This window comes from Electrona antarctica (assembly GCF_951216825.1).
Source record: "Electrona antarctica genome assembly, chromosome: 13".
Classification (NCBI taxonomy): domain Eukaryota; kingdom Metazoa; phylum Chordata; class Actinopteri; order Myctophiformes; family Myctophidae; genus Electrona; species Electrona antarctica.
The window spans coordinates 28,817,286-28,841,844 of record NC_136794.1 but is presented as its reverse complement, the minus strand read 5'-3'; the positions used below and the strand labels follow the sequence as shown (position 1 = coordinate 28,841,844).

The window sequence follows — 24,559 nt, the reverse complement described above, 5'->3', positions numbered from 1 at the left end:
TAAGTCTGATCATTGACCACGAAGAATAGGCGAAGTTCGCAATGCGTCAACACCGTGACACATTGTGAGCCTGTGGATTAGAGTATTTTCCTTGGGCAACAACCAGCGTGCGGCCGGGTATAAGTTCAGGCAATACTCGCTGTGCTGAAAGCTTTAACATGTCACTGCTGAAGCGGTTTGGGGGGCTGCAGGGGTGGAGGGGAGTGAACAGTGAAGCCAATCCACTGAGTATCGTCTCTGTCGGGTGGGAACCTCATAATGACCAAAACGTTCAAAAGCATCAAAAGTAGTATCTCTTCGCACCACGTTTCACTGCTACTGTTGATTATTTTGTGTGACGCTGTGGTATGATCAAGTAGGCCGTTAATTTACTGGGAAAAAAACACAAAACACATGGAGATAGGAGGTTTTTGCCCCGACGATATCAGGGTTGACTGGCTTCACGCAACACACTCGCTGACCCCTCCGCGAGAGGGAAAGGCCGTAAAATAAAGACTGTGTGACACAATTACTGCAGGCGGGGGTCACAGAAAACACTCACACACGAGTTTCATGGACAAGGCATCTCCTAAGGGGGACTAGGGCCTATAATAATTAGCAATAATATGCCACGAGAGTACGCTCGTAACAATATGTGCACTTGGGTGAGCCTTTCATCTTTTTCCCTCTGTATTCAGTCACCCCTGAGAATGGCACGGCTTGAAAGGAGGCAGCCCCAAATTGCTGAAAAACTCCATGATGTGTTTATGATTTTATTTTTTTATTTTATGATTTTATTCCAGAAATGCCCCCCCGCCCCCCCCCCCCCCCTCCAAACTGGTGTTATTTCATAACGGAATGTCCCCGCTGTGGCATGACCAAAACCATATCCCCAGGGGTTACACGGTCGGTGAGCTGGCTCTCACACCTGATTTCTGCAAATAATCTCATTCAGGATTAACGTGAACGTCATTGTAATGTTTTCAATGCTGATATTCCCAAAATCCCGGGCCGTGTTATGATCTTGTCGTTTTCATGTGAAGAAGTGGCTGCTGTTAATTTGGGCCCTTAATGAGAAACAGAGCCTTCGCTGTGGAGCTCAGGACTTTCCTCGGGCCTGTTTCGCAGTGCATTGTTTTGGAACGAGGCAATAAAAAAGTACCACCTCTCTCCACTGAACCAAGACAACAGTTTATAAAGAGGAACCTGGATCTAATCCTGGATCCACGGGGATTGTTGTTTTTTATAATTCATATGTGCGTATAATTCTATTTGGGAAAAGTCAACTACTGTAGGCAATATAGTAAAGGCAACAAAATTGCAAAATCCTCATTCCAATTCCCATACAAGTTCAAAGTACAAACTAGAAAAAGTGCTACTTGGAGCACAGGTATCCTCCACCAGGTCAGGTAGGATATTGTGGCCTCCTGGTGGTGCTATAATAGGCAAATGTGAAAAGGGTGGCATTTCTTCTTAGCCTTTGATCGCAATTGGACATTCAAATTCATGTTTTGATGCATTTTGTTCCAAAAAATGTTTTTTTAGAGAGACGGAGCACAAATCCACCTGCTGGTGGCGCTAAAACAGGCCAATGTGAAAAGGGTGGGATTTATTCCACGGAATGTGAGTGCAAAATTTCATGTAAATGTATCATGATTTGAGGCATTTTGTTAAAAAACGACCAATCCTGCAAACTTTGTAAGCCAATCGGATGGAATATGGAAAATCGGACAGATCCGTCTTGATCACATATAGGGCATAGCAGTGGGCGTGGTTTTCTGGTTCAACTGAAAAATCAGCCATTAATTTTTCCCATAGAGATTAAAAATATATTTATATAAGTCATTTTAAGCCTAGAATACACGTCATCCAGGATCCTGTTGAGTCATGACCATAAAACCTTTGATTCTGTGAAGAAAAAAGAAAAACGCTAAACAATGGGAATTACAAATGGAATATATCATAAAATTAAATATTGAATTATTATTTTTTCACAGAATCAAAGGTTTTATGGTCATGATTCACATGGATGGCTTGATTCTAGGCTTAAAATAATTTATATAAATAGTTTTGTAAATCTCTTTGGGAAACATTAATTGGATATGTTTCAGTGGAACCAGAAAACCATGGACAATGCTATGCCCTATAGAGATAGTGTGTACTGATGTGCGTGATGTATGGATAAGATCAGTGGAACGATACAGGAAGGGAGATATGAGAACGTTCTAGAAAATTATCTAATTCTAACATGGGAGTGGATGGGAGGCGGGTTTTAGCGGTGATTTCATGGTTCTTGAATTCATTGGGACTCGAACAGTGAACGGTTGACATGCATTAGTCTACGGACCCCCATTGAATGGCATTTCTGTCTCTGGGACCCCCAATTTATATTGTAAAATCAATGTTAATTTAACTCTGAGAGTGTACAAATGGAACCAAATGGACCCGTTAGGGGACCCCCTGGAACTCCCTCAAAGACTATTGGGGGTCCCCGGATCCCACTTTGGGAAACACTGATCTAGTGTAAAAACAAAATCACACCCGTGTGAAGTGAGTGGTGCAACTCCGTGTGGGGGTGGGGGGGGGGGGGGGGGGGAGTTCCAGACCCACAGGAACGCACCCAGGGTGCCGCCCCGATTCCGGCCAGCCGCCCCACGTCCGAAACGGTTGAGAAATGACAGAGTTACCGTGTGGGGGTCCCTCTACTGTACCCTCTACTGTACTGTCACTGTACTGTACTGGCACACCCGAAATCACCATATATACAGTTAATATGTGCGTGTGTGTTTGTGTGTGTGTTAGGTTGCGCACAGGTGGTGAAAAACAACCATGCTGTTTTCGTGCTCAGACGCACCCACCCACCCAGCCACCCACACACATAGCTCCGTAAGGTAGTGGTTGCACCACTCAAAAAACACAAAAAACATGTCAAAACATGTGATTGGCGATATGGGCTTTTGAAAAAAGCACGTCAAAACCCATGATTGGCAGGGTTAGTAATGACGACCTGGAGAGACTCCCGTTAATGAACAAACACACACACACAGTATAGCAATGTAGCCTCGGAGACCACATGCATTTTTCTTTCAAAAGAAAAACGAAAACGCCTGGCGAGAACCCATTCAATTGTGGCATGCAGGAGCACTAACGCGTCTCGCTCTCTCTGCTGATTACTGATGATCTGCAGCTTTATTCACACACACATGCACACAAACTAACTCTCTCTCTCTCTCTCTCATTCAGAGGCTCCCAACCACTGGTACTAGTACCACTGGTGGTACTTAAGCTCCCCTCTGGTGGTACACAGAGGAGTCGCCCAAAAAAGGAGAAAAAGACAAAAGTGGAATGAAATTTATATTACTACAGGTAGTTCTTCTGACCAAGCAATTGGTTGAAGTAGGCTATCCAACCGTGCTGAAATGAGCATTACAGCACACCTAGCCGTTAATAGAAGATTTGAGATTAGAAATAGAAATATCATCAGTTGTGCTGATTATTGGCTTAGGAATAGAACAAAAAGGGCAGGTATACTCTCCTGTATTTTCAGTTATTATGGTAGTACTTGGAAAGCTATTTTCTGAGGTGGTACTTCAGTATAAAAAGGTTGAGAACCAAAGCTCTAATTAATCAGGCTCATCTGCTGCAGCTGAGTAGTTTCTGCCGGTGGCTCCGGCCGGGAGATGCCCATGCCAAAAAAAGGACAGGTCTCTTTCAGGCCAATAGCAATGAATACTATCAGATAGAGCTGGGAAAATCACTTGCCTTTAATCAACACACACACACACAGAAGAGAGAGAGAAACGTTTCGGCTATCCAGCTTTCATCAGTGTGGCCACAGAACCTAACAGTGAGTGGGTTCTTCAAAGCACCTAGCACCCACACACACACACACACACACACCCACACCCACACCCACACCCACCCACACACACACACACACACACACACACACACACACACACACACACACACAGAGAGAACAGGTCAGGACAGGACAGGACAGGACAGTGACGGATCCCTGGGAACGACATATAATATTAGAACTGCGTTTGCACTAATCTTGACTTCTAGCGAACATCTTTGCAGACTGCCATTAACCGTGCCTTCCTTCACAAACTATCAAGCTCTCTGGGCCGGATTAAGTGGCACCCGGGCCTGGTGCTTTTCTTTAATCAGTTGGTACCGGTTGTCCCTCAAAGGCAAAAGGACTGGGGCCAGGGGAGGACGACGATGACACTGACCTTGTGACACAGGGGAATTGCAGGGGGAAGTGGAGCACGCAGCACTTTGGGCGGAGGAGGCCGGCCAGGTTCTTGGGCCGGTGGTCGGGCATCCTCTTCATGAAGGTGCCGATGGAGGACAGGAAGGACTCCATGTTGAAAGCGGAGTTGAACGCCACCACATCTGCCACCAAGCTGGGGGTCAGAGTAGAGGAGCAGGAGAGAGGATGAGGGTTCATCTGACTACTTATTATAACCCATTAAAACAGGGAAAACATATTTTTATTTGAACCACTTGAACCATATTTTATACTCGTGAAAATGTGTACAAATCTTTGAATATATATATTGTCTATCTCCCATATATTGTCTATCTCCCATATGATTGATTGATTGATAATTTATTTATTTTTACTCCCTGGAAGCAAATATTTGAAGATGAGGGTCCACGGCCAAATACATATAATTGTGGGGGTCCTTGACATGAGAAAGTTTGAGAACCACTGATATAGCAACATTCGTTTTTTTCCGATATATATATAATATATATAATATATAGAGGACAGAATCAGCATAAGTTCTTTAAGACTAGGTTAAGACTTAAAGCTGCAATACATTACTTAGTTAATGAATAAAACATCATGTTAACCAATTTGTATGTTAGAGTAAGTCCCCCAAGGATGAAATACTATAGTATGTACCGGAGGGGTGGTGCGTATGCGTGTGAACGCTAGGGCTGCATGACTGACAAAATGTCACACCTCGAAATTCATTCCAGATACCTTCTATCGTACTGTATATAATGTGCCTATGGGTTCACACCAAACATCATAAGTCAATATTGCATTTTTTTTACTGGACAAAGTGTTCTTATTTTGAAGTCAACCGATCTATGTCCAATTGTCCATATCGTTTCCTTTTGCAATGTTAATATTTTGCATGTTGACTGATATGATCGTTCAGCCATAGTGCATGCTCTCCTGTGAGGGTATAGAGCATGTACATGATGGAAAACAACTATACCATACCATTTTTCTGACGTTTAGAACTGAACTGGCCTACGGACTGGGGGAAACCCTAAGAGTATGTTAATATAACTAACACAACTGCACTGGTTGCAGTTGGTCTACCTGCTCTAAATCCTGTGTTGGAGTAGAACCATTGGTATTGCATGAATGTACTAGTAGTTCTGAAAGTGAGGTCAGCGGACCCTCTATGTTACTTGAGGGGGTTTCAAATGGATCCTTACAGGTGTGAAACTCTGAGAGAGTGCAAATGGAACAAAATGGACGCTTACGGGTCCGGAAATAGCAACGTTGTGAGCTTGAGATCTGCTATTTACCGGCCACGGCCAAGTACAAATTGGGGCTTTTTGCTCAGGCACTGCAAGTGTTCATCAGTGGCCCCTAAATGGGACCCCCGTTCTCTTTCATTATAAAAGGCAGACTGCATTATAATTCAAATTAGCCGAGCAATCTGGCTTCAATCCAATCAAACGTCTCTTAATGATCCATTCGCTTTGAGTAGCATATTATTTAATGTTGCCATATTTGACTGGCTTAATGACATTAAACTAGATGGAGTGCGCCGCGCGGAGCTGAGTTATTGACATGTTGCCCTATGCAGATCAACAACAATCAGTTTTCTTTTAGAGTGCCTCTCTCTTTACTGTTAGCCCTCTGATTAATGACAACGCCGCCGCCACGACAAGAGTGACTTCAATTACCCAGAGAGCATCATGTCGGGCCACAGTAATTAACCAATCATGTGCGCCCTGACATGCTCATTAAGACAAACTATTACAGTTGAGTAGTGTGTTTCTTTTCTCTGTGTACAAACAAATAGGGTAATTATGCGTACGCTTAATTTTCATTGTTTATTGCTCCCGCTTATTGTTACTTGGGACAGTTCCACTTTGACATCTCTCTCTCTCTTTTTTATGAGCTTAAAAGCAAGAGCTGCATTATGATAATGGATATACAGACAGACATGAAACAGGCCCTGTTTTCTCTTCTTCTGTTACCATGAGAACCTGTACTGAAAATATAATGCCTAACTTATAGTCTGCAACTCAACGGTGTCTGTGCTGCACGTCAAAAACAGCCGATATACAAGCCGAACTATCAGCGTGGTGCGACGCGTCTGATGAGCTTGTAGATCGGCTATTTTCGACACACGACACAGAGCGAGCAATGAAGTATATATAAACCATGGCTTAAGTTTGGACTCATTTCTTGTTTTTTTTTACCATGAGAGGACCTGGTTGTAGCCATACTGGAAGTCTCTCTCCTGGTCCTTGCGGACTGGATAGACCAGCTGGTTCTCATGAAAGTAGAGGATCTTCTTGAGGCCTGCCAGGTCGGGGCGGAGGGCCATCAGCTCACAAAGGTTCAGAACAGAGCTGGCAAACAGCACCCTGTGAGACGAACAGAGTTAGTGATGTGGGCTTGAAATAACAGAGAATTAAAACCGTTCCAAAATTTGGCTGCGGTGGCTGCCTGGGTCCTTTCTCAGTTTATCAGCCCCCCTCTGGCACATCAGAGATCATTTGGAAGTCCCTTTTAATTCCAAAAAACCCAAATGTCTGCTTAGTTAAAGTGACAGGTAATTACTGGAATCCACCAGATATCATGGCCACGTTGGATGAAAAGCTAGTTTTTGTTTTACAGTGAATACAGAAACATCAGGCCTTGTCTCATGTTAGCAAACACTTGGAAAACCACCTATGTCAAACTATCTGTTGACAGCCAAATATTCCTGTCATCCATCAGGTATGTCAGATTACACCGAAAGCGATCACTCAAACCAATGGATAAGCCGGATTTTAAGCACGCCACTATGACATGCAGAAAATAGGCGATCTACAAGCTCACAAGGTGCTGTTGTGAGATTGGTTATTTTCTGCACACGCCGCACGACACCATCGTATATTATCGTATAATGTTGCTGTGGGTGGAGTCCGTGGGTACCTTCAGGATGCTCAGTGACAACATAGAAGGTAGGTGTGTTTCCCTGCCCACGTTATTTTATTTTTTACAGGCATGTGTTCAGGTGATTTTATCCGGGTTGAGTGATAAAACAAATCCCATACTCCCACAATGGTATGCAATGCAATTATCACTGGACCATTCTCACATGTCCCAGGAATGGGTGGACATGGGGGAATATGTGTTTTGGGGGAATATTTTTAAATAATACCCACATTGTTTCACAGATTTCATATTAAAGAAGAGTACCTCAATTATATCGGGTAAAATATACCCAGGTTTAGTGATGGTGTGACAAGATTAAGGTTTAGTGTTCTAGGGTTAAACCCATGTTTGTTTCATGAGGTGTCAGTGATGGGGTCCCCCTTGCCTCCCTGTCAGATGACGCCACGTTCTGCACGGCAGCAGCAGCGTTCTATAGACATATCATACATCTCCGGCTCCTCTGTGCCGTTTAGCCGTTCTGCTACGCAGAGAAATAAGAGGGGGGGGGGGGGGAGACTTTGAAGTTGTCTATCTCCCTAAGTGACCCCATCCACCACCCTCCTCCTCCTCTTCTTCTTCTTCTTCAAAACTTGGCTCAGCTCTTCATCAGTGAGCCAATCCCGATTTTTCCCTTCTTTCTTTTTTTTGCAAACCCACGAGCGAAGGCGCTTTGATGTGGCGGTGGGTCCACGAGCCACCGGTACGATCATGTCCCTCCCCCCGCGTGCCTTTCAGACCTGGGATTAGCCCAATTTCCTGGCCCCACTCGGACCCTTCGATCAAACCCTAAAAAGAGGCCTGCAGGACCGCATGTAACAGGAATCACCCTCACCCTCTAAACTCCTCGGTAATGCGGCGCTCTGACTCAAACCAGATGAGACTTCTCTATTTTTACCTTTTTTCCCTGCCAAGAATAGTCCGGTGGGACATCCTGTGTAGTTAAGAATTAAGACGCTCAGACCTGCAAGAATTACTTAAGGGATCCGTGGCGCGAAACGCAGTCAGGGAAGATTTGCTTTAACCTCTCTTGTGAATAAATGTACTAATTATTTTTAGTAATATTATAATTTTAAGTGTACTATTATGTTCTTGTTGGAGAGGGAGAAAAGTGGATATAAAAACGATATAACCGAATGTGGTGATCAATGAAATGTGATAAGACGTTTTTGTAAGAGAAAGAGTAATGGCACAAAACAAACATATATATTATTATATATGCATTTTTATATTCACTTTCAAAGTGCCTATTATGTCATTATTATAAGCACAGAAAATATTTATACTTTTCAAAAGAAGCGCAAATAGCAGATCTAAAAGCTCACAGACTAGTTTGGTTTGTCTGCCAGTCAGTTTGTAGATTGACCCATTCAAACCAGGAAAGCATCTGTGTAAGTAGTATAGATTTGGCAATTCAAAAATAGCAGTTCTACAGGCTCACAGCACATCGCTGCGGACTTGTACATCTGCTAATTTCAAACATTTTTCAAAAACCTGAAAAGAATCGTGTACTGTAAGTGAATTACAAAATAGTTTGAGAACTACTGATTTAGAAGGCATTTGTAGAACCAGGCTCAGGCCTTAACTGGGTTAACCGATGCTATCCATCAAACGACGAAGCACCACGCTGTTGAAAGTGATTCAGATCATCTGTACGCTCCAGTGTGCAGCATACCAACCTAACCACTCACTCACTACAGATGTCGTCTACCTGTGTCTTCTTTCTGTCTGGTGACCTTTTCACGTTGGAATTCCACTCTACTGAGACTGATCATCAGTCGCCCACCCCTCTCTCTCTCATATTAATTTGTTTCAGAGATGACAAAGCGGGATTAAAGCCAGATAACTAGCTTACACAACATATACAGACAGTACGTGTGCGGTGTGTGTGTGTGTGTGTGTGTGCGTGCGTGCGTGCGTGCGTGCGTGCGTGCGTGCGTGCGTGCGTGCGTGCGTGCGTGCGTGCGTGCAAGTACAGGTGCATATTGCTACCATTAATATCACTACCAGTAACTTTATCTTTATACAGAACGTCTAGTAAATGGGCCTGTCTAAGAACAATCTATAAACCATAAATAACTTTCTTAAAACTATATGTCAAAGTATCCTTGAAGATTCAACACTGAAATGAGTACTCTGTCACACATCTTTGTAGTAAAAACGTTAAAAACTTGACCAATGGCCTTAAGTATCATAGTGACAGGTGTGTAGGAGAACACTCAAATGTAAAAAGAAAGTTATCCTGCAAACGGTCTGCAACATGCAACAAATACTTTAGCAAACTGGACATGAGTTGCCTCTATTGGTGCACTCTTCATTCTACACCAAATCTCTTCTTAGCCAAAAATACCTGATCTACACGCTTGTAGATCTGCTATTTTTTAGAACGTTCCACCCAGAATAGAGATATTGGAGGTTCAAGAAGTGGTTAATAATCAATGTTTCAGTCTTGGAAAAGAAATGAAACGTTGAAGGTCTAAACGACTAGAACATTGTTCGTTCAAATATTTTATATTTATTTGTAGATTCCAGACCGTGTGCTGCATCAATCTCTTTTTACAGTGGTAATAAATAAGGGTTGCCTACAACCACAAAAAGGAAATAAATATAAAAATGTAAAATTAAAATAAAAACGCTCACAGCATTATTCTTTCTTTGGTCTATCTACAGTATAGTTGCGTTTCTAATGTGACTCTGCCTCATCAAAGTGTGCAGCCCCAATTGTGGTGGTGGTGGTGGTGGTGAGCCACTTGGGAGAATCTATTGTGCGGGCATATTAGATCACCTAATGTTCCCTATTCTCTGGAGGAATGGATGCTGCAGGACTGAGGGGGGAGAAAAAAAGACTTCATCAAAACTGAGAGGGAGGATATAAACCTCTGTGCAGCTAAATGGTTGAGTTTAGGTTTAGCACAAAACCTTTTTTCAAAAGCCTGATATATGAAGGATGAGTCATTCGTATAATGCTGGTCCTTCCCAGTTGATAGGAGTGAAAACAAAAAACAACAGCATAACATTGAGGAGGAGAGTGAAAGGCCAAGGCCCTGCAGCACTGATATCTCATGAATACCACTACTTGTGTACTACAGTCAATACATTATATTATGGCTTGTTCTCAGTTTCAGGAGTGATTCAAGTATTGCTCTTAAAGGAGCATTCAGTGATTTGGGTGATTTGGAAAACCCCCCGATGCACCCGGTAACAAGATGTGCACATGCACGCACTACAGTGGTGGGACACACGACAGGCCAATAGCACACAAGGCCCACCCCCGCTCGATCATGATTGGTGGAAGGCCCCTCTCTATCGTGATTGGATGAAGGCTGGGCCACCTAGACAAAAACGAAACCTACGTTTTTTTGACCCCCAGGGGTTAACTGGGGACAGGGAGGAACTCCTTATATGGTCAGCACACTCTATAGTAGGGAGGATTATAACAACAAAACAAAAAAATAAGTGATATTTGAATTAAGTGAAATCACTGAATATACCTTTAACCCATTCTGGGCGGGAACCCCTTTTGGTGTTATAACCCATCTGGACGGGAACCCCTCTTGGGGTTCTGTACAGTATGTACATTATTCAAAAATTACAAATATTTGAAGTTTTTCACAAAACTTCAAAAATGTGGTGGCTTCCACAGGCTTCCTCAAATATCAGTGTACTATAGCAATAGGGAATGGTGGCCCCCTCCCCCTCACTAGAGCTCAATGCTCAACACTGTCATGAAGTGAATATTTTCAACATTATAAGAAAAGCTTCTAAAAAGCTGATCTACAAGCTCCCAACATGTTGCAAGATTGTAGATCGTCTATTTAATTAGTAGTCACAGAATATTTATCTCCCATCACCTAGATCTGCATATATGGAGCCGGCTACCTATATCTCCATATATGGAGCTAACCTGTTCTGACATTCCATATGTTCCTCTTCGATGTCTCACTTTTTTTTCTTTTGAATTTTTATCCCACGATTTTGTAACACATTTTTCCACCCAGTGTCAATTATCTAATGTAATCCTGGGCTCTACACTTACCTCTTCCTTCAATGCATGACGAGTCCAAGCTGCTTCTTTTCACCTGACAGGGGGGAGTTTCCCTGGTTGGACGTAGCACGTGGAAGGAACACGTTATTCCAACCAGTTCCTTTCCCCTCCATCAGGCGCCCGGCTGGCCAGGAGGAGGCAGTATAGAGACTAGGATTACTGCATGTTTTTTGTGATGACACGGGGAGAACATGCAAACTCCACACAGATAGGCCCTTTCGCCAACCCCACCTCGGGCATGGGCACTGATTTATGATTTACTCCATATGTGGAGCTGACCTGTTCTGACATTCCATATGTTGATCTGACCTCATCAAACCCTGTACACTCAAGCCACGCTCCATATGCCAGTACAGAATTCATTCCATATGTTGATCTGACCTCATCAAACCCTGTACACTCAAGACACGCTCCATATGCCAGTACAGAATTCATTCCATATGTTGATCTGACCTCATCAAACCCTGTACACTCAAGACACGCTCCATATGCCAGTACAGAATTCATTCCATATGTTGATCTGACCTCATCAAACCCTGTACACTCAAGACACGCTCCATATGCCAGTACAGAATTAATTCCATATGTTGATCTGACCTCATCAAACCCTGTACACTCAAGACACGCTCCATATGCCAGTACAGAATTCATTCCATATGTTGATCTGACCTCATCAAACCCTGTACACTCAAGACACGCTCCATATGCCAGTACAGAATTCATTCCATATGTTGATCTGACCCCCCATGCCAAAGCGCCAGCGCTCGCCCAGCAGTCTGCCGTCACCCAGGTGGATGCGTGCACGACCTCGCCCTAAAGGGCGAGGTTGCTTCTCGTCCACAGGGCGTCTTACTGGTCATTATTATTGTATTATTGTAAATAATATAATAAGGAAAGACAGCAGTTTAGACTTGTGGATACAGTACATACACAAACATACAATACTCTTCTGTATACAGTATAGCAACAGTAGTAGGCTACCTGTATGCAGGACTGGCTGGTATGGCCTGCATGAAGTGGAGGGCAGCTGTCCTGGCCCTCCAGTGCCACTTCTTAGCGGGCAGCGTGTACGCCACACAGCCCTCCACATTGTCCCTGAGCAGGTCCACCAGCTGCTTGTGGGACCCTCCGTAGAATGCCTCCACCAGTAGCACGCTCATGGAAGGTGAATTCCGGGACTGAGGACTGTGGGGAGGGAGGAGGATTAGTAGTCCATACATTAAAACATGTATTATTTTGCAGATGGACAAAATGCATTGCTTAGAGAAATGTGTGAGGCACAGTAGAGCTCAGTACAAAATAAAGTTGGATTTGCAATTTCCTGCGGGACAAAAGAATGTCTAAACAAAACAAACAGTCATATTTGTTTATCTAGAATTCAAAATCTATGGCAATTTGTCCCATTATAGAAACATATTTTGTGTCCCCAAAAATGCCATTATAGGTCCTATTTGGTATGTTAAAGGCCCCAATGTTCCTGTGAAAGAGGAACAGATCGAGTCGTAAGCAAAGGTTTGGGTGAATGAAGGGAAAAGGAGTCATATAAGGCTTACGGTATTAAGACATACTGGCTTTCTAGAGCAATCTTTCTTCCAATGAAATTTCCTCCACCATGATTTCCAGTCTACATCTATGGTACACGCAGTTCTCCATCTTATTCTTCCATTTAGTTGCCCACAATGGGGAGTAATGTATTTGCAGCACTCAGCAATCGCCCACAGACTTTTCAATCAGTCAATATCTCGGTCCCTCCAGCTCTTAAATGCAAGTCATATCTCAAGTAGGAAATGAGCTGTGCAATCGTATTTTTCCGACATGGTGAAACACTGGGTGGCTGACTGTTAGTGGATGAACAGAAAGGCTATCCGGATGGCTTTTAAACTCTAGGTTAAACATTGGTTAATGTAAATACAAAGATTACTGGAAATGCTAGGCCCAGCTTGACCTATTGTAGTAAAACAGCCTACGGTACTGTATATGGTGAATGGTGCACAATCAAAACCTTATGTGGGAGACATAGAAGTGATGAGGCTCAGATTAAACCCGGCAGTCAATGAATCCACAGCAGTCAACTGACTGCATCTGTGACTGCAGCAATTCATACTGAAATCCAACATGGGGTGCAACCGTAAGTAAATCGAACTAATCAATTTAATCGACTATACAAAAATCTATTTTAACAAGCAGAAATTCAGAAAATAAGTTCTACAAGCTCACGTGTCACATGACGATCTGAGCTTGTAGATCTGCTATTTGTGCAGAACACCACTGTACGACGAAGTAGATAATATGGCTTAAGCGATTATCAGACTAATCAATATATTCAATTAATTAAAAAAAATAATCAATAGAATAATTCCTCAGCAGAAAATCGATAGTTGCAGCCCTAAATTCAACTGAACAACAAAACAAAAACTAACGCCATTAAAAACCTTTCACGGTTCACTGGAATCACAATTTTAACCCCGTCATCTCGGGGGGATTCCAGTTTTACCAACAGACGGACAACTGACGAGAAATCTCTTCTCACACCTATTACCTTTCGCCCACAAAGGTGGAAGGCTGTTGATACATTTTTCCCCCACGTCAGAGATGACACAAGGGGTTAATGTCACCACTCACCCCACTCATCCACACGACGCGCGCACACACAGTCACACACACACACACACACACACACACACACACACACACACACACACACACACACACACACACACACACACACCAGGGAATCCCCATGTCAGTGCACCACTCAGGAATTAATAACAGCAGAAAAGCCACTGTATACACCGACAACTCATTTCACAACCCCGTGTTAAGGAGGCTCAGATAGGCTTAGTCACCGAACCGAGACACCGGTTCAGTCTGAAAACTGAACTAAATGAAATGATACATTTCGGATTTTGTTTTTCTTCTTACTGCCTGCTGATATTGGTTGTTGTTGTTTCCTCGTTGTGCAGTCATCTAACCATAACATGATTCTATGTTCACACAGGGACATGGAAAAGGTGCATAGATGCAACGCTAGTGGATTTGTAGCTGTTGTAGCTTTTGCAGCAGCTACAAACGTTGGATGCATCTTCATGTCTCTGGCGTCCATTGACAATGAATGGTAGACTGTAGCTTTGAATCTGCCCGTGTGAACGCAGTCACACAGACAGTCAGACACTAGTGCTGAGGCTGTTGCTGCAGTCAACATATTTCCCTTTGCCAAATTGATATACTAAAGTGTTGCACATGAAACTGTGATTTTATATACCTAATGCTATATTTGATATGCCGGCTATGTTTTCCACCCGCGCAATAAGCATTTCTGCCTTCCATGGTGCCAGCATCCATTGTTATTTCTTTAAATCGTGCACCTTATAATGGACTTTGTACATTTGATTTAACTTGGTCTGCGTTCCTTTCTTCTATATTCTCCCTTTCCCTATTCTAACCCTTCCTGTAATGTTGAGAGAGAACTTCACCCAGTCTTCTACACCTGTCCTGCATGGATATATTATATCACAATAAAGTATATATACTGATTCTGAAATACAAACTGTATGATGACAATACTTCATGACTGCTTCACGACTGTGTTTTGCCTATAACCCTCAAACCTCACATAACGCACATGCACATAGACATGCATACGGCATATATGGACAGACACACACGTACAGAATACCCTGAAGGTACAGTAGGGATTTCATGCATAAATACTGGGATTTACGTACACACGGGCCAAGATAAAGTGAAAGAAGGAATCCGGGCGCTTGCTGCTTCACTTAAATGCATAAAGACGTCACAGTGAGGACCAATCGAGACCGTTCAAGTCGTCACCAGGAGCGCTACCCCCCCCCCCCACACACACACACACACACACACACACACACACACGGTGCCCCTGGGCCAGAGAGCAGGCGCAGGGCCTGGATGGGATTGCAGTGACCGCCGACAAACAGATCGCTGAAGCGTGCGTGCCAGATTCCGACACCTCCCTTTTGGTCCCTTCGGCCATTCAGGGATTGTGTGCATGCACGCTTCTTGCAGGATCTGTGTGCTCCTATGTTGTGCGTGCGTGCCATGCATGTGTGTGTGTGTGTGTGTGTGTGTGTGTGTGTGTGTGTGTGTGTGTGTGTGTGTGTGTGTGTGGTGGGGGGGGGTATCATCTTGGATGGGGCCTGACAGGGAGGAGCCTGGAACGGTTATGTTCTCATGGAGGCCTTATTTCTCCTCAACATGTGATCAGATGGAATATTTCCTCCAACACCAGAGCTGTGTGGAGAATACGTTAAATCGGGTCCGAGCTATAAGGATGGCCAAGTCCATCCAGCACTGTCCAGAAGATAGCCTAAATAGCCTAATTAGGCAAGAAGTTGAAGGCTAACAAAAAAGGTATAGCGGTCGCCGGTCCTTGACTTTTACCAATACACACAAATAGGGTACATAAATATTAATTGCGAAGCTAATTATAATTGTATGAGGCCTAGATATCAAAGAGCTGTCATGGGGTTATTGTTCATGTCTGGTAAAAAAGAGATAGCACTATGCATACCTCAAGAATATTAAATGCCTACAGAAAAATTATTTAAATTAGCAGAGAGAGAGAGAGAGAGAGAGAGAGAGAGAGAGAGAGAATAGCAAAATAGGTTGGTAAAACGTGTTATTATCCCCCTTAGATAAAAAATCATGAGTCCTAAGCTACTTGAAAGGAGTCAATTATTTATGATTGAAACATCTTGGGAGCAGAAGGGCCAATCTGAAACAGCCTACATACCTAATGCGTCTAAAAATACCTCAGGACATCTGAGGGGCTCGTTTTTTTTTTCTTCCTCATTCCACATCATTGGTGCAATGAATTAGAGATACTCGTAAAAAAAAATCAAGATTGCCTCAAGACTGGCGTGATTACACGAGGATCAAGCAGGGAAAAAAAAACACTGACTAATATTGTGTGCTAAAAACCTTTTAATTCAGTGTTCTCATGGCAGGCCTTTCAGTTTGACAATGCAAATTTAAGCAGCTTCGCACATCACGGCAAGGAACGTGTAATGCTATTCATAACTCCTTTGATCTCATATTAGAAAAGGGGAGGAAGCTCACATTTTCCACGGATTAAGGTTTCAAAGCGGTGAAATGAGTGAGAAGTGACTTTCCTTCTTTTAATTGAGGGAGTCGTGCCCTTGTACTTCACAAGCACTGGCTTTATGTGAAAGCTAATCATTTAAGGATCCACTGAATGAGACTGCAGCTATAATTACAGACGCATGGACATGTGCTAATCTCCCCCTGCATGGATGGGGAGAGGGGCTATGATGTGTACAATAGCCTGGAAAATGAAAAGGTCCGACTTCTCTGATGAAGAAACAGTGAGGTTTTCACCGGGCATAGAGAACTACAGGCTTACTGTCTGTCTGACTGGAGTGCTCGGAATATTAGGTCAACTTCCTGAGATGCACTTCCGTTTTGCATGATCCATTGTATTGAGGCGTAATAGAATTTTCTTTTTTTATGCCTGCAACTTTCTGCATTCATCTACAACCCAGTGGCATAGCAACACTGAAATATAATGGACACACACACACACACACACACACACACACACACACACACACACACACACACACACACACACACACACACACACACACACACACACACACACACACACACACACACACACACACACACACACACACACACACACACACACACACACACATTATGATTGACAACAATGCTGTCCAACAGACAAGTTCTCTGATATGTCCCTATTTACCTAACCCTAGAACATAAAATGTCCAGTAGTTGGTTGGTTGGTTACAGTGCTTCTCAACGGCTGATTCGGTCTGGCTTATTAGCCAGGCTAGTGGGTCGGGGCCCCCAGGGGGTCCCCGCGTGATTTCTTTTTTTTTGGGGGGGGGTCCCCATATAACAGTAAAGTGACAATTTAAGGACTTTTAAGACCTTTTTAGTAATACCTAAAGAAAAGTAAAGAAAGCTCAAATATATATGATTATTTTGGGGGGGGTCACGGCCTGAAAAGGTTGAGAACCACTGTACTACAGTATAACAGTGTTCCATTCAACTCATACATTAGGCCTACTGTATTGCTGAGGGCATATTAAGGGTGACAGCACGTCATCCACTGTTTTAGTAAAAAATGATTACATGCAGCCCCTTGTCAATTATACAAGGAAACAGTGACACAAAAAACAGTTTTGCCTACCCATCACAACGCATAACCACATTAGGTCTGCTGTCCCTATTCTGGGCATTTTGTTATAGGAGAAAATCCTCAAAAATAGCCCGGGCCTAAGTGCTTAATTCATAGCTTGTCATATGTCCGCGTCACATGGCGAAGATGGAGGATCCACAAGACCACGAAGAATTGCGCGGGAGACACGCTGGGGGCTTGTAGATCGAAACCCACCGTACAACGAGGTATAATTCAGGCCTAAGTGGTTAAAGGATGATAATTGAATATATTAAAAATAAATAGAAAAAACATTGTGATAAACCACAACGGGAATGGTCTGACGTAGCCAGACGATCAGATCTAAATTCAATCCATGGGCTAAAACGGTATGGGGAAATACAAATAATAATTATAATAATAATAACAACAACAACAACAGCAACACAGAACCAAGCGCGGTCCATCGCAATGGGCCGTTGTGTGCATACGTTTGTTTATCGCTGGTTTTGAATTCAGATTAGGTGGAGATCTCTTCTTCTCATCTGTGCTATGCGAGGCTTCAACGTAAAAGGCGTATTCTTTTTTTGTGACAGACTCCACCACACGAAGACGCAGTAGCCTTGCCCCATAAAAACCGGGAAAGCATCCGTGTCATTTTAGATTGTATCTATACTGGTAGCCAGAAGAAATGCGCACAAAAACCAACTATCTATACCACTACTAGCAACATAGGTTATACAGAAAAATCTTTGGATTTATAACGGTGGTTTAGAACAGTATCTCAAATGTTTAACTTTTTTTGTGTTGAAAGTGAAACATTTTGTCCCTGGCACCAAACCTTTTCAGATGGGGTACGCAGCCAAGTAGGCCTACATACTGTGTGTGTATATATATATATGTATATATTTAACACTCACAAAAAACAGGAAAAATCAGACCAGTCTGAAGCGAGTGGTGCAACAGCACCCCCTATTGGTACTCTAAACATAGTCACATTTGGTACTCTAAACATAGTCCCATAGGGACAAAGCTGTTCCTTGGAGTGGTTGCACCACTCAAAAAACCCCAAGTCTAATGTCCGCTGGCTTATGCTGTCTATGGGATCTATTTCGGATTCGTCTTCAAAGCTGCGTTTTGGATCAAAACAAGCTTGATTTGCGGCTCATTTCTATAAACAAAGCGATTTTACACTTCCCGTTTCCCCGTTTCCGAGAGAAACGGCTTTCAAAATAAGACGGTTAACGTTGAAGTGAATGGTGGCAATCTACGAGTATCAATTCAGCCACCAGATGGCGGTGTCGGCGGCGAATGAGTTAATGGATTAAGTAATAATAATAATAATAAAACTTTATTTGTATAGCACCTTTCATGACATGGTAAATGGTAAATGGTGCATTTATATAGCGCCTTTATCCAAGGCGCTTTACATAGATTGTGCATTACATTCACCCATTCATACACTGATGGCAGAAGAAACCATGCAAGGTACCAACCAGCACATCAGGAGCAATTAGGGGTTCAGTGTCTTGCTCAAGGACACTTCGACACTAACTCTGGGGGAGCCCGGGTTCGAACTGGCGACCTTGCGGTTACCATCCGGAAACTCTACCCCTGAGCCACCGCCGACATGAAATGCAGCTCAAAGTGCTTTACAGAGCAATGGAGAAAAAAAAGAAAAGAAAGGCATAAACATAAAAAACAAGAGCAGTAATGCAACACAGTGAGGACATGAATAACAAAAAAATTAAAAGATCAATTAAAAGCAAGAGTGTAGAAGTGAGTCTTGAGCTGCGCTTTAAAAATGTCTACAGAGGCTGCCTGTCGAAGGTACAGTGGGAGTTTGTTCCACGCCGTCGGCCCGTAGAAGCAAAACGCTGCTTCCCCGTATTTTTTTGTTGCCATTTTTTTAGGCAAAGCGAGCATAGCCTGGCTAATAAGCCAGACCGAATCAGCCGTTGGCAAAAAAAAAAATTGCCTGCCGGCGGATTACGGTCTGGAGAGGCTCAATTGTACGCCCATTTCCTACACCAGAGAACTGGTGTGGCCAATCGGGACACGGTATGCAATATGGGCGGGCTTTGGTACAGTGACGTTCAATGCTTGAGACCTTTGACTGACAGTAGCTCTGACCAATTGTGTCAAAGAGAAAATGTTTGAACCCGCCCCCCAGGAAACAAGATCCATACACAGCATCTCCAGACTCAAATACCACACGACAGTGTGATTTGAGTCTGGCTTATTAGCCAGGCTAAAGCGAGCAGGCCCGCAGTGGAAGACCTTAGGGGGGCGGTTGGGACATATTTAGGCAGGCAGTCATGTAGGTAGGAAGGTGCGAGACCATTGAGAGCTTTATAAACAAGTAAAAGAAATGTAAAATCAATCCTAAAAACAACCGGAAGCCAGTGCAGTGAAGCAAAAACTGGAGTAATATGTTCTCTCATCTTAGTTCTAGTTAAAACTCTGGCTGCTGCATTTTGGACAAGTTGTAATCTGTCAGTTGTTTTCTTAGGCAGTCCAGAAAAAAGTGCATTGCAGTAATCAAGCCGAGAAAAAACAAAGGCGTGAATTAGCGTTTTTGCATCGTCCATTGATAAATAGGCTCTGATTCGTGCAATATTTCTAAGGTGAAAAAAAGCAATCTTGGTAACATGATTAATGTGTGAATTAAAATTAAATTCAGAATCAATCAAAGTGTGATTTAATGCTTCATCGTATGGTGTGTTGCATGTCAAAAGTAGCACCATCTGTGTGTACTGTGTGTACTCAAAAGCAAAAAATACTTACAGGAGGTGTTTTTGATGGTGAATCCGGCCTTGCAAATACACTCTCCAAGAACTGTCATGAAAGAAGAAGAAGGCCTAATGAGCATCAACACATTTGGAATAAAACTTTGAGATTGCAATCTTACTTACTATAATTAAAATAAACTGGGATAACACACACACACATTTCTACTATTGCTTTCATCAGGGTGTGCTCAGGCTGTGCCTCAGATCCAGGACATTTCATCCTCAGTAGTTGAAACATGTGGTTGCAATATAAATCACGGCCACCAGTGGAACGGAACGCATTGTTACGGAGCAGCACTCCCAACACGATGAGTAAGGAGGATTCTGAGGAAATATGATTTCAATATGAATGCATGGATTTAACAAGCATTCTTTTTTTCTGTTGTTGGATGGTAGTGGGTCCCCTAGTACTCCCTGCATGCCTTTAATTCATTAAGTTACTCATTTTCGTCTGCTCAGTCCGTGTCTCAGAGGACAGCTGGGTGGACAGTTCAGAGACATGCCTACCAGTGACATCTTCAATGCGGAATCCAAAGCTAATAGAAACTGCAGGCTTTCTTTCTATTCCTGGAAAGTTAGCATGCTATAATGGAAGCAATATTGTTCTCGCGTTAATAATACATTTAAAGAAATCTAATCTTGAAAAACGCAGTAAAGTATACATGGTTTAAACATTCGACAATCAAGGTCCAATATTTGTACAATTTCTACAAAATCCGTATATCAAGTTGTTTTGTGGCATAAACACACAAGTTTAAGGATAGATATTAGAATGAAGTCTGATGATGATGTACCGTGCATGTTCACAATGACATCATGTATACTTTACGTTACATAATAACATTTTAATTTATTTTTACATTTTGGACGAAACAGCCAATTTTAACACTCAAGTGCCCATCTATTCTTTGAGACACACATACGGGTATTTTGGGGTGTGGCCCGGCATGGCCAAATCTGATTATTGTTTAGGGACTCACCATTGGAATTGCATTACGGAAACTACATTTTATGCTTTTTCTTCATCCTACAGCAACACTATGGTCAAGTATTGTAGTGTCGTGAACGGAAAAAACAGCAGCAACATAAGAGATCAAAACGGGAAGCTTCAAGCTCAAATGGACTTTTTCCTTGTTCCACAGCCACGAAAAGGAACTGGAGAGAAGGGCAACACTCACATACAGGAATTTTGGGGCTCCAACCTTTGTTTATACCCAGCTAACGCATTTGGCACGAGCCCTTCAAAGTAGTCAGCTAACATTCAAAAACTAGACTTTTGACAACTTCTTCACCGGTTCCCATTGGTTTCAGCTGACTGTTTAGCCCTATTTCAAAATGGCGCAGACCACGTCCTGTGTGGGGAAAATAATCGCGTATCCTTCTGGACACTTATTTGTTATGGAATCGTGCATTTCCCACCAGTGTGTTGGTCGGGGTGAGAGAGCACGTGACATCAGGATGGAGCACGTGACATCACGTCACATGACATCATCAGGGATGTCATCGATATTGCATGGCCAGCAACTCTACATCTTAGATGATAGATCTCCATATATGGAACTGACCTGTTCTGACATTCCATTATGTTGATCCTTCACCATTCATCCTTCCTCTTCTTTGTCTCCCTTTTGACTGATACCTGTCCATTTAAACTCTAGACGGGCCTGCCCTACAGTTATTAGTGCAGCTGTGCCCGGCAGAGAAAACTAGAGTTCTCAACAGGACCGAAAATTAAGATCTTACCCCCCATGCCAAAGCGCCAGCGCTCGCCCAGCAGTCTGCTGTCACCCAGGCAGATATGTTGATCTGACCCCCCATTCCAAAGCACCAGCACTCGCCCAGCAGTCTGCTGTCACCCAGACGGATGTGTGCCCTCAGGCATCTTACTGCGGTTGTGTACTTATACTTATATTGTGTGAAAAGGTCTATAGACAGACAATTCTACATGCATTCTACCAGGAAATACCATTAAAACATAGTTTGATTACAATAACATTCTGGATCTGAGGTCTAATTAGACAGCGAGTAGAAAACAATCCAGGTTTAGGGAAAAACTGTTATAGTTCAAGTCAACACACACATCATCATACAATTACAACCATAACCAATAAACTTCTTGGATAACGTGACTTGTAAAGAGTCTCGGTCAGGGTTTGCACTTTACTTTAAGTAAAGTTCAAGGACTAATATTATTTATTTTATTTGGCTGCTGTGGTGACTTAAATGCTCGCTCACCGCTCGCTTTATCTATGGTGCAGCAAATCCCCACACACTTCATAACTGCCTTTCTTCCATGAATGCTGGTTATAAGCGACAGACTGCATGGGTGTGTTGTTTGTATCTACCGGTATGTGGAAAAACAGCGTGTTGACTGCTTGGCTGCCTAGTTTATGCTTCGTCGCACTGCGGTGCAGCGCGCCGAACATAGCCGATCTACAAGCTCACAAAGCGTAGCATCCGCGACGCGTTGTGTGCTTGTAGATCGGCTATTTTCCAGTTCCACGTGCCTGCCGAATGAATTAAAACGACACTCACCTCTTCCTGCTTTCTTCTTCTGCTGCTCGACAGGAAAGGGATTGTCTACATACATCCCATGCTCTGGGGGGACGTCGCGCTGTGATTGGCTAGTAGTCGGTTGTCAGGCAAAGTTTATTTGTATTTTTAGTTTTACATTATGAAACCATTATGTGAGATAATAATGACTTAAAAGAGAATGGTGGGCCCTATTGTAAACAAGTGTAAAGCTTTATGGTGTCGTCCACTCACAGTTAACAGTTCTTGTATTATTGAGTTGTACTTGAAATGTACTGTAATTCTGCAAACTGTTAATAAATCAATCAATCAATCAATCAAGACCTCGAAGAGAAAATCCAGGTAATTTTTATTTTATTTTATTTTATTTTATTTTATTTTATTTTATTTTATTTTATTTTATTTTATTTTATTTTATTTTTGTGGGGGGGGGGGGGGGGTGAACATTGAAATGTTTTCATGTCTGTCGTGATTGTCATCTTCTTCTGTCAATCATTCAGTCCCGCTAGGCTATGGGATCTAGAACGTCCTGCGTCACAATATGGACTGTCCAGACCCTCACGTTGCAAAGCTAAGAAGCCCCCTTTCTAGTTCGATCATCTACTTTGAATTAAACAATTTGTTAGTTTATTGTTGCTTTGTATTATGTGAATAATGTTATTCGCTACGCTAGGGCGGCGTGTGTGTGTGTGTGTGTGTGTGTGTGTGTGTGTGTGTGTGTGTGTGTGTGTGTGTGTGTGTGTGTGTGTGTGTGCGTGCGTGCGTGCGTGTGTGTGTGTGCGCGCGTGCGAGTGAGTGAGTGATTGCATGTTGTAACACTGAACTTTTCACCTGCTTGTATTTGCATTCATTATGCGTGTTAAATTAGCAAGGTCATGGCTAATTCTTCTGAAATCCTGTGTAAACAGTTCATGGCCAGTTTGACTGTCTGCTGCTACTGCTAGTAGCTATTTTAGCTCAGGCATGCAAATGTTTCCAAACTTCAAAGAGCTAAAGTAACTATAAATTCTACCACACCAGGCTCCAATGCAATCTGGGCCCATGGAGTAAAAGTCCACATCTGATGGCAAAAACTTTAACACAAACAATTAGATAAATGTAAAGGCTGCTATAAATGACATCTATGGTGGTGAGATGTGAAAAAGCTGCAAAAGTCCTCGTGGTAAAACAAGGCGTTGTTTTAATTACACTTTCCCCTGAATTAAGCATGCAGTTTGTACAAGCTCGTTAAAATGCTCTCCCTCAAAGACAGTGTGGTTCTGAAACACTCCATGTCTTGTATAAGGTATGCCTTTATGTTTTGAGGAATTGAATACACAGGACCACAATAGAAACAAGACTTCAAGGCTTTTTGTGTTATCCCTTTTAGCATTATTGTATAACTGTACAACTGTACTTTTTGAAAACTCTTAATAAAGTATTCAATCAATCAAAAAGGACAATTTATTTAGCCACAGACCCCCATCTGAAAACATGTGCCAGAGAAAGAAGATTTATGTTGTTTCAAATATGTTGTAAAATGATCATGCCACATTTTCAAGATATAAAAAAAGGCTCATCTACAAGTTCACAATGTGTTGCATCATCGATATGTGAGGTTTGTAGATCTGCTATTTTTCAAATTATGCATGAAATAGTGTTAAAGTAGTTCAACTGATGGTATATAACTTTGGTGGGGACACCTGGAAATCCCTCAGGGGTCCCTGGACCCCACTTTGAGAACCACTCCTTGATCAGGAGATAAAAGTGGGTTCTGGCATTATGTTTTTGCTGAATGAGAGACTTTGAGTCTCTGCTGTTTGAAGAAGTGTGACAATATTAACAAGTCAACGACA

General features: G+C 42.7%; 1 protein-coding gene across 6 annotated transcripts in view; it reads right to left on the bottom strand.

Moving 5' to 3' along the window:
* The window catches only part of gtdc1 (glycosyltransferase-like domain containing 1), a 59,292-nt gene extending 36,707 nt beyond the window's left edge, over positions 1–22,585 (bottom strand). Inside the window, exons 1-5 of one of the 6 annotated variants that reach the window (XM_079518063.1) lie at positions 22,538–22,585; positions 20,188–20,238; positions 12,195–12,398; positions 6,448–6,615; positions 4,221–4,394 (exon numbers count right to left, since the gene is read on the bottom strand). In XM_079518063.1, the coding sequence (XP_079374189.1) occupies positions 4,221–4,394; positions 6,448–6,615; positions 12,195–12,373 (521 nt within the window). In that variant the 5' untranslated portion in view covers positions 12,374–12,398; positions 20,188–20,238; positions 22,538–22,585. Of the gene's footprint in view, positions 1–4,220; positions 4,395–6,447; positions 6,616–12,194; positions 12,399–20,187; positions 20,239–21,757; positions 21,836–22,427 lie in introns of those variants that run through there. The other 5 variants (XM_079518061.1, XM_079518062.1, XM_079518064.1 and 2 more) reach the window with 5 other exon arrangements.
* Between the last annotated feature and the right edge of the window lie 1,974 nt (positions 22,586–24,559).